Genomic DNA, 11,210 nt, shown 5'->3' with positions numbered 1-11,210 from the left:
TGTGTCCTAGGGTAGGGGAGAAGGATTAATATTAAGAGCAGTGTTGCTCAACTTTACTGTTATGGGCTAAACGTTTGTGTCCCTCCAAAATTTCTATGTTGAAGTCCTAACACCCGACGTGATGGTATTTGAAGGTGGGGATTTGGGGAGGTGACTAGGTTTAGATGAGCTCATGAGGGTGAGGCCCCATGATGGGATTAGTGTCCTTACAAGCAGAGGAAGAGAAACCAGAGCTGGTTCTTTCTCCACCATATGAAGGCACCCTGAGAAGGCAGCCAGCCCTCTGCAAGCCAGGAAGAGAGCCCTCACAGGGGAGCTGAAGAGGCGGACCCCTTGATCTTAGACTTCCCAGCCTCCGGAACTGTGAGCAACAAAAGTCTGCGGTTTAAGCCACACAGTCTGTGCTATTTCATCATGGCAGCCCCAGCTGACTCAAGACCCACGTGCGCTCGGTTCTCCTGGAGATCTTGGTACAGTGGAGATTGTGACTCAGCAGGAGGGAGGTGGGGCCCAGGGATCTGCATTTCCAGCACGCTCCCATTGCTGCTGCTGCTGTTGATCCATGGACACCACCGTAAGCATCAAAATCCTAAAGGATTATGATTTCCTGTCTTGACTCATCAGGGTGTTTTTAAAGGACCTGTATGATGGCATGACCTTGGGAATCAGACTGTCCTGTGGGTACAGTGTGTTCCGGGGGGGTCTATGTGCCCTGAGAAGTAGAGGTGAAGTGTTCTGGGTGTCAGCGTGTCCCGGCGGATCCTAAGGTCCTGGGCTGTTGCATCATCCTTAAGCAGTCAGGGTGTCCTGGGGATGTCAGAATGTACTTCCTGGGTCTAAGTAACCTCAAGGGACAGACTACTGTGGGACCAGGCTGTCCCAACTGCTCAGGAATTCCCGGTGTCAGGATTTCCTTGAAGAATCAGAATGTAGTATGCCAAGGGAATCTCAGTCTCTTTCCGAGTCCTGAAGTCTGGGGCAGGATGGGGAGTCAGGACGCACCTGGAATGCAGATGTTCAGGTCAGCATTTTCGGAGGGTCTGGGTGACCTCGGAAGGTCATGGTGTCCTGGGGGTTCCGGGTGAATGAGGAGGTGGCATTTGAGGGAGGAAATCAGACAGTACTTGAGAGCTAAGGTGTCCTGGAGGCCCATTCTCCGGAGTGGGTTCAGGTTGGCCTGAGCACTGACTGGTGTATTCTGAACTATCAAGGTGTCTGAGAGGGGCCGGCGTGCACTTGTGACTTCTTTTTTTAGTTTCCTGGAAACAGGTCCTTGGTTGTCACCCCCATGCTGAGATGCCAGGCAGGCTCCACTCCTGGGTCCCTTTCCCCAGCTCTTCGTTCCTCTCCCCACAGTGGGGTTGCGAGGAGGAATGCATTTTCTCCTCCTCCCCCTGCCTGCTCCCAGGAGGGGATTTCACAGGACAAAAGGATCCCGTCCTCTGGGAATATGAGCCCTTGGCCCCAGTCCCTGGACCCTCCGACAGAACACCTTCCCTCATCCGGCTTGTGATCCTCCCTGAGCAAGGGGGCTCTGGCGACCGTGTGGTGATTGGAGGGGCCCGCAGGGGCGAGGAGGAGGTCACTCCTCCAAGACTGGGGGGTGGAACGGGAAAGTAGGCAGCTGACAGAAGAGAGCGGCACCCGGGTGGAGAGAAGGGCCAGGCTGAGAAAAGCAGAGTCAGAAACAGAGCAACAGGTGAAGCCGAGACAGGAGAATGAGATGACACTCAAGCCAAGAAAGGGGGAATTAGGAAACAATTAGAAAAAAGGTAAAGACAGTGAAAAGTCAGAGATAGCTACCTGCACCTACACACACATTCAGAGACAGAGACCCAGAGGGTGGCACACGCAGGGGGAGAACGGGAGAGAACAGGTGTGGAGAGCAGCTGCGGAAGCAGAGAAATCTTGAGTCAGAGATTCAGGGACACTTGGTCCCCGTGGCGAGCCATGGAAGCAGAAAGGAGGCGCCAGGCCGAGAACCCAAAGAAGGGACGAGTCAGCAGCAGCCTCTTGCCAGAGAGACACCCGGCCACTGGGACCCTGACCACCATGGTGGGTGAGTGACTGTCCCGGTGTGCGTGGGTCCCTGAGGAGGTAGCAGGTGTGAGGCTGAAAGCATAGGCTCCATGAAGAAGGTTAGGAGGAGAAATTAAAAACAGAATCCTAGCATGTTAAAACTGTGGGAACCTCTGGAAGTAGGGGACTGGAGCACCCCTTGGCTTTACAGACTGGGGAACTGAGCCCTTGGCGGGAGGGGGTGGCTGAACAGCTCACATCGCAGTGGGGATGTGAGACAGTTACCTCTGTCCCCTCACTCCTGACCTCAGAGTTGGTCAGCCCAAGGTGCTGCCTTCTCTGAGGAAGGCAGGTGGAGGGGCCAGAGCTTTGGGTCCCGGGTGGGACAGCGGGCTCCGTGTGTGTCCCTATGGTGGACAGTGAGCTCTAGGAGGGTCCACACCCTTGGGCCCCCATGGGGACGGTGCCTCCGCTCCAAACTCCAAACATCTTTTCTTGGTGTGCCTTCCAGGTGTGTCCTTTCCCTCCCTGTTCTCTCCTCCCCAGCAGCTCTCAGACTAATTAGTGTGGGGGCTTAGGGAGCCTGTGGGGAGGAGAGGCAAGCCTTTCCCACGAGCTCAAGTTCCTGCAGGCTGGTGGCTGGGCCAGGGCAGGGGTAGGGAGAAGATGAAAAGTAAGTAGGGAAGGGTGTGCCTGAGCGGAAGAGGGGGGTGCTCATCTTCCCAGGTGAGGGGTGCAGGAGATGGCAGCAGTTTGAAGAAGGCGCAGGTTGAACCTGAGCCTCGCCAGCAGGGGACAAGCACTGGGTCTTCCCTAGACCGCTGGGATGGTTGTTAGGGTGCAGGTGCACACAGCAGACCTGCAGGGTGAGCCCTAGGCCGTTGTGTGTGTCCAGAGGGGTGAATGTCCATGGAGGGGTGTGTGTCTGGCGGTGCAGTAGGAAGTGGGCAGACGGTAGAGTTGCCAGGTAGACAGTGCACGAGTGCCAGGGCCAGGAATGAGCCTGAGGGTGTGCCCTGCGTAGACGGCACAGCCTCATGTCAGAGACTCAGAGGCAACAAGGGGCCGAGGCCAAGCAGGGTGCAGGAACCAGGCTATGGGAAGCTAAAAGATTCCTGGTGGGGCAGGGCTGGGGGCAGTGGCTCAGTCCTGTAATCGCAGCACTTTGAGAGGCTGACGTGGGAGGATTGCTTGAGGCCAGGAGTTTGAGACCAGCCTGGGCAACATAGCAAGACCCCATCTCTATTTTTTTTTTTAATTGGCTGGGTATGTTGGTGCGCACCTGTAGTCCCAGTTACTCAGGAGGCTAAGGCAGTAGGATCACTGGAGCCCGGGGGTTCAAAGTTGCAGTGAGCTGTGATCACACCACTGCACTTCAGTCTGGGAGACAGCAAGACTCTGTCTCAAAAAAAAGAAAGAGGAAAAAAAAAAAAAAAAGATTGCAGCAGCACAGGAAGCACTGAGTGGAATCCGGGGACAGGCACATGTGATCCAGCATTGAGGAGCATCCTCCTCAGAAGCCACCTCTCCTTTCTCTCCCTTCTCAGACTCGAGTGCTCCACCCTGCAGGAGGCTCCCTGGTGCAGGAGTGGGGAGACCAAGGTTCTCCCCGCAAGGAGGACAGAAGGGCCGCCCGCACTCCCGGCGTCGCCACCGCACCACCTTCAGCCCAGTGCAGTTGGAACAGCTGGAGTCAGCCTTTGGGAGGAACCAGTACCCAGACATCTGGGCCCGGGAGAGTCTTGCCCGGGACACCGGTCTCAGCGAGGCCCGAATCCAGGTGATGCTCCAGGATCCCTCCTCTCTCAGGGAATAAATGCAGATTTCTTTGGTGCTGTCTGAGAATGTTAGGCATTATAACCCTAACCTAAACAGTCACCAGACACAGGCCTCATCAGACCACCAGCATCAGAGAGTCTGCATCGAGACTATCACATCACTTGAGTTTAACCCTAGCTATAAGCTAATCTAACTTGAATTTCAACACCTACCCTCAATTTTTAATAGTGATGCCAATTCTGACTGGGCGCAATGGCTCACGTCTATAATCCCAGCACTTTGGGAGGCCAAGGTGGGTGGATCACACAAGGTCAAGGGTTCGAGACCAGCCTGGTTAACATGGTGAAGCCCCATCTCTGCTAAAAATACAAAAAATAAGCTGGGCATAGTGGCAGATGGCTATAATTAATCCCAGCTACTCGGGAGGCTGAGGCAGGAGAATCGCTTGAACCCAGGAGGCAGAGGTTGCAGTGAGCCAAGATCATGCCATTTCACTCCAGCTGAGCAACAAGAGTGAAACTCTGTCTCAAAAAAAGATAAATAAATAAAATAGTGATGCCAATTCCAACAGAAGTTCAATCCTAACTGTTCACATACATTCGGAACCTTGTCCCTAATAATAGCCCTGAAACTCAATGAGCCAGACGCTCCCTCAACCCTAACCCCAGAGTTGGTTAGCTTTAATAAACCCTACCCTAAATTCAAGATTGTCTATAGCAATTACATTTATCTACAGTCTTCATTGCTAAACTTAACCGAGCCGGGCGCGGTGGCTCAAGCCTGTAATCCCAGCACTTTGGGAGGCTGAGACGGGCGGATCACGAGGTCAGGAGATCGAGACCATCCTGGCTAACACGGTGAAACCCCGTCTCTACTAAAAAATACAAAAAACTAGCCAGGCGACGTGGCGGGCGCCTGTAGTCCCAGCTACTCGGGAGGCTGAGACAGGAGAATGGCGTAAACCCAGGAGGCGGGGCTTGCAGTGAGCTGAGATCCGGCCATTGCACTCCAGCCTGGGCGGCAGAGGGAGACTCCTCTCAAAAAAAAAAAAAAAAAATTTAACCGTAGGGGAAATTTCCCATTCTCTGGGGAAGGGAAATGTCACTGTCACCATATTTATCTCCTTGTTGGAAGTTGACATTTCTTATTTGCCCAGAGTGGTAGAAAAGGGCACATGTGGATGCAGGTTGGGGATAAGTCTGTGGGTTCCTTTGTCAGCAGACCAGGCTCAGCCAAGCCGTGTGGAAGGGCTTTACTTCCACTGGCCATGCTGGAGAGGCCTGCTCCGTGTCCCTGCACCTCTTGTCATTGGAGTAGGCTGTCAGCACCAATGTCAGGTGTGGGCTCTGATGTGTTTGCTCCCCCTTCTCAGGTCTGGTTCCAGAACCGCAGAGCTAAGCAACGGAAGCAAGAGCGCTCACTGCTTCAGCCCCTGGCCCATCTGTCTCCTGACGCCTTTTCCAGCTTCTTGCCAGAGTCCCCTGCTTGCCACTACTCCTACGCACCACCACCGCCACCAGTGACCTGCTTCCCTCACCCCTACAGCCACGCCCTCCCCTCCCAGCCCTCCACAGGAGGTGCCTTTGCTTTGCCACACCAGTCTGAGGACTGGTACCCCACCTTGCACCCAACCCCTGCTGGCCATCTGCCTTGCCCCCCACCCCCTCCCATGCTCCCCCTCAGCCTTGAGCCATCCAAGTCCTGGAACTGAGGTCAAACAAGTACCACCAAGGTGATCCTCAGCCTGTGGCCCTCATGACAAAACAAGAAAATGGGGTGGCTTCCTTTCCTTCTATGGGCGAAGCAGAAGTATGGTGAGGGTCAGCTCAGCAATTGGAAATTTAAAAATGGGAGATCATGGTGAATTCTCACTGTGGTGATGAGTGGAGGAAATCTTGGGAGGTGAGCTGCTGGAAGAGACAGGCAAAGAGGCCTCCGTGGAGCTGCCTGCTAAAGGGTGATATTGATGGAGACAGTTGCTGGTGAGTGGAGATGATTGAAGGGCTCAGATGTGAGGGCCTTCATTAACTGAGATCATGATTGAAGAAGATCCCAGCTCTTTCTGGCTGATTTCAGTCAGGCTTCTGATTTAGAGTCTACCTATACATCCCTTCCCTACTGCCCACCCTGCCATCTCAATCAGTCACTCACTTTTGTTTATTCTGTCCTAGGAATTTTTTGTTGTTGTTGTTGTTTTTGAAACGGAGTCACCCAGGCTGGAGTCCAGTGGCGCGATTCTGGCTCACTGCAAACTCCACCTCCTGGGTTCAAACCATTCTCCCGCCTCAGCCTCCTGAGTAGCTGGGACTACAGGCGCCCACCACCACGCCCAGCTAATTTTGGTTTTGTATTTTTAGTAGAGATGGGGTTTCACCGTGTTGGCCAGGATGGTCTCGATCTCCTGACCTCGTGATCTGCCCGCCTCAGCCTCCCAAAGCGCCAGGATTACAGGCGTGAGCTGCCGCACCCAGCTGAAATATCTCTTGGGAGTGTCTTCTTTCCATTCCAGCAGAGACTTGGCTTTTTCTGACCCCGTATTTTCTCACTTATTGTCTGCATAGGTTCCCTTAACTCTAGTCTATCCCACTTCCAACAAACCTGTGCAGATCTGAACATCAAGGAATGCTCTCCAATGTCTTATAAAAAATACATAAATAACATTTGATTAGTTTTGCCTGTAGAAGTCTTCAACGTCTGCCTTCAACTAACTTTTAAATCAGCGGCACATTTTAACATAATGTGGTTTCTGATGGAAAAGAAGCCATTTGATTTAGGGCAAACTTTTCTAAAACCAAACCATCTGAGGCTGATAAGGGGCCACTCCCAGGAAGGGGATTGCCTTGTCTGGGAAATGCCTTGGTCTGAACCCTCTCAAAAGAAACAGCATGGAGCCTAGTTCGTGGTATAATTTTTATATCATATTGCTTATTATGTACTTATTTTACTCATAATTCACTGATTTATATGTAGACTTACCTCTCTTATTGGCAGGTTCATAGAAGACTACTTTTTTAATTTTTAAATTTTTTTTTGAGATGGAGTTTTGCTCTTGTTGCCCAGGCTGGAATGCAATGGCATGATCTCAGCTCACTGCAACCTCCGCCTCCCGTGTTCAAATGATTCTCCTGCCTCACCCTCCCGAGTAGCTGGGATTACAGGGTGTGCCGCCACTCCCGGCTAATTTTTTGTATTTTTAGTAGAGATGGGGTTTCACCATGTTGTCTAGGCTGGTCTCGAACTCCTGACCTCGAATGATCCACCTGTCTCAGCCTCCCAAAGTGCTAGGATTTCAGGCGTGAGCCACCATGCCAGGCCTATTTTTCTTTTTTAATTTTTATTTTTTCGTGTGCCTCTAGATAGGATTTTTATTCTTCGGTTTTCCCCCTCCCTCTTTCATCCCTCTCCTCTCTTCCAACTCCTCTTCCCTGTCCCATCCTTGCTGCCCATTTAGTGGGAAGGAAGTTTCCCTGTGCCTGCAGCCCTGCTCCCCAACCCTCAGCAGGGCTACCTTCTGCAGAAGCAGGGCAGAGGGTAGGGGACAAGGGATGGGGAGGCAGCTGGAAGGAGTGAAGAATGAAGCCTGTGGAGGGAGGTGGGTGGTGATGGCAGCAGTGGCGGCTGTCAGCTGGCATTCTTGTGCTCATAGCACTTCACAGAAGAATTTTTTTTTTTTCTTGAGACTTAGTCTTGCTCTTGTCACCCAGGCTGGAGTGCAATGGTGTGATCTCAGCTCATTGCAACCTCCACTTCCCAGGTTCAAGCAATTCTCTTGCCTCAGCCAACTGAGTACCTGGGAGATTACAGGCATGCACTACCACACCCACATAATTTTTTTTTTTTTTTTTGAGACGGAATCTCCCTCTGTCACCCAGGCTGGTGTGATCTCAGCTCACAGCAACCTCCGCCTCCCAGGTTCAAAGTGATTCTCGTCTCTCAGCCTCCCAAGTAGCTGAGACTACAGGCACCCGCCACCAAGGCCTGCTAATTTTTCTATTTTCAGTAGAGATGGGGTTTCACCATATTCATCAGGCCAGTCTTGAACTCCTGACCTCAGGTGATCCGCCTGCCTTGGCCTCCCAAAGTGCTGGGATTATAGGTATGACCCACTGCACCCAGCTTCATCGAATTTTTGTATTTTTAGGAGAGCTGGGGTTTCACCATGTTGGCTAGGCTGGTCTCGAACTCCTGACCTCAAGTGATCCATCTGCCTCAGCCTTCCAAAGTGATGAGATTAAAGGCATGAGCCACCACACCCATCCCATAGAAGAATCTTTAAACAAGACTTTACTGATGGATACTCAAGTTGTGTGTAGTTTCTTAATATATATTATTAAAAAGTCTGGAGTCACAACCCCTGTATTACACACTTGCACTCCTACCTAATTATGTCCTTGGGCCAGACTGCCTTCCAGAAAAATTACACTGGTTTGAATTCCAGCAAAAGAACCTGGTGTTGGTTTCAGTACCTCCTTGTTAACCTATACTATTTTTGACAGTTTGTTACCTGAGAGCGATGTCATCTTGTTGCTTATTTTAAAATGTTCATTAATTGTTAGTGAGAGTTAAAATGGTTTCGTGTTTATTGGCAATTTACGTTTTTCTTTTTTTCTTTTCTTTTCTTTTTTTTTTTTTTGAGACGGAGTCTCGCTCTGTTGCCCAGACTGGAGTACAGTGGTGCGATCTCGGCTCACTGCAAGTTCCGCCTCCCAGGTTCACGCCATTCTCCTGCCTCAGCCTTCCGAGTAGCTGGGACTACAGGCGCCCACCACCACGCCCAGCTAATTTTTTGTATTTTTAGTAGAGACGGGGTTTCACAATGTTTGCCAGGATGGTCTCGATCTCCTGACCTTGTGATCTGCCCGTCTCGGCCTCCCAAAATGCTGGGATTACAGGCATGAGCCGCCGCGCCCGGCCTATTTTTATTTTCTGCATTGCCTCTGCGTTGTGTATTTGTATGTTGATATAGTCATCTTTTATTAGCGTCTGGGAGCTTTGTGGATTAGGGGTATGAATTCCTATTCATACACGTTGCAACTCTTTTTTTTTTTTTTTTGAGATATAGTCTCGCTTTGTCGTCCAGACTGGCATGCAGTGGCACCATCTCTGCTCACTGCAAGCTCTGCCTCCCGGGTTCAAGCGATTCTCCTGCCTCAGTCTCCCAGCTACAGATGCACGCTGCCATGCCCGACTAGTTTTTGTATTTTTAGTAGAGATGGGGTTTCAATGTGTGGGCCAGGCTGGTCTGGAACTTGTGAGCTCAAGCAATCCACTGGCCTCGGCCTCCCAAAGCGCTGGGGCTACAGGTATGAGCCACTGCGCCGGGCCACATGTTGCAACTATGTTTGACAGATGGTTATTTGTCTTTTAGCCTTTCTCAGTGACAGTTTCCTGAGAGAATTAACAGATTTCCTCCACCTGTTGTATGGAAGGCATTGACTTCTGTCTTAAACATCTAGAATGACAGACACCAGTTTTGTAGAACCGGTAGATGTTTTAGAAATCAGTCACTCAGTTCATTTTCTGCATTGTGTGGTTCAGATGAAGAGCCCCAGGTGAGAAATCTGTTTTTAGTGGTTTGATCTGTTTTCTTTATTATTTGGATCAAAAGGTTATGCCTTGAATCACCTGAAATTTATTTTGCTCTGTGCAGCAAAATAGTCTTGCAGTTTCCCTCAATCAGCTAATTAGTTATTCCAATGTCATTTACTTAATAGTCAAACTTCACCCTATTGATTTGTAAAATCATAATTTTTCATATACTGAGTTCTTATTTTTATATATGTGTGTGTGTGTGTGTGTGTGTGTATATATATATATATATAGGACAGCTGTGGACTCCTCATTCTTTTTCATCAGTTTCTCTATTCTAGTTCAGCACCACAGTGTTTTAATGATTGAAAATGTAAGAATTATCGATACCTTTAAAATGTTTAATTTTCTTATCCAAACACAAGGTGTGTCTTGTCGTTTCTTCCAGACTTCTCTTATGTCCTTCAGGAATTTTAAAAAACCAAATCTTTTTTTTTTTTTTTTTTTTTGAGACCGAGTCTTGCTCTGTCTCCCAGGCTGGAGTGCAGTGGTGAGATCTTGGCTCACAGCAACCTCCGCCTCCCAGGTTCAAGCAATTCTCTTGTCTCAGCCTCCAGAGTAGCTGGGACTACAGGTGCACGCTACCATACCCGGCTAATTTTTTTTTTTTTTTTTTAAATAGAGACAGGGTTTCACCATGTTGGCCAGGTTAGTCTCAAACTCCTGACCTCAAATGATCCACCCGCCTCAGCCTCTCAAAGTGCTGGAATTGCAGGCATGAGCCACTGCGCCTGACCAGAATTTTTCTTTAAAAAACAACTTCAATATATCATATCCTTTTTATAAAGTGTTTAAATGTGCAAAATAAACATGTAAAGGTTTAAAAATGATTTTATGTTTACTTCTGCATGGTATATGTCAGAGCGCTGTTTCGCAGTGGGCAGGCCTGTGCAAACCCACTCCAAAGTCCTAGGAAGCTAAGAGGCCAAAGAAAGAGGCTGACCAATTCAGTTTCTTAAAAAGAAACACTGAGGCCAGGCACTGTGGCTCACACCTGTTATCCCAGCACTTTGGGAGGCTGAGGTGGGCAGATCACGAGGTCAGGAGTTCGAGACCAGCCTGACCAACGTGGTGAAACTCCATCTCTAGTAAAAATACAAAAATTAGCCAGGCATGGTGGCACACACCTGTAATCCCAGCTACTCAGGAGGCTGAGGCAGGAGAATCGCTTGAATCTGGGAGGCAGAGGTTGTAGTGAGCTGAGATCACACCAGTCCATTCCAGCCTGGGTGATAGAGCGAGACTCCATCTCAAAAACAAAAAACATTGAACAGAGCCTGACTGCAGAAGCCACATCCATGTCCTGGGCTGTGGCCAGAGAAGATGGTGTCTAAACCCTCAAGACCCAGGGATTCTATACTAGAGGGGAGGGGCACCCATGTTTCAGAGGGAATGGGTACAACTTAGTCCTAAGTGCAGATTTACAGTGAGTATCTGCTTACCTACTCTTACACAAGGAACAATCTTGGAAACATTCCCAGAACGGGGTTAATCAGAAGTCTACTTGGTGGCTTAGCATCCAAAATAGAATGACTAGCTTCTCATCCGAGATGGAATTCCTTTAGCCTCCACCAGTGCGTACATAGTAAGTAAACTTGGAAGACATGCACACAAATGACAGCACGTTTTATAAGTGGAAAGCACAGTGTAACCCAGGAGCTGAACCCGGGGGTACTCAGTGCTGTCTAGGTGGCTTTGCGTTTGTTATACTAGCCCAGGCTAATGGCTTTTTCCTTTTTAAAATTAAAGATGGGATCCTGCCAGGCACGGGTGGCTCACACCTGTAATCCCAGTACTTTGGGAGGCTGAGGCAGGCAGATCAT

The 11,210-nt window shown here is 49.9% G+C and overlaps 1 protein-coding gene across 1 annotated transcript; it reads left to right on the top strand.

Annotated features, from left to right (window-relative positions):
- The first annotated feature begins 1,640 nt into the window (after positions 1-1,640).
- Positions 1,641-5,978, top strand: PROP1 (PROP paired-like homeobox 1). The gene is made up of 3 exons (XM_033179960.1): positions 1,641-2,059; positions 3,567-3,799; positions 5,171-5,978. The coding sequence occupies exons 1-3, from the start codon at positions 1,951-1,953 to the stop codon at positions 5,507-5,509; spliced, it is 681 nt and encodes a 226-aa protein (XP_033035851.1). The 5' UTR covers positions 1,641-1,950; the 3' UTR covers positions 5,510-5,978.
- Positions 5,979-11,210: the final 5,232 nt, after the last annotated feature.

This window comes from Trachypithecus francoisi, unplaced genomic scaffold, assembly GCF_009764315.1.
Source record: "Trachypithecus francoisi isolate TF-2019V2 unplaced genomic scaffold, Tfra_2.0 Lachesis_group2, whole genome shotgun sequence".
In the NCBI taxonomy this organism is placed as follows: domain Eukaryota; kingdom Metazoa; phylum Chordata; class Mammalia; order Primates; family Cercopithecidae; genus Trachypithecus; species Trachypithecus francoisi.
Note: the sequence above shows the minus strand (reverse complement) of the source record. Positions and strands in the feature narration are given on the sequence as shown.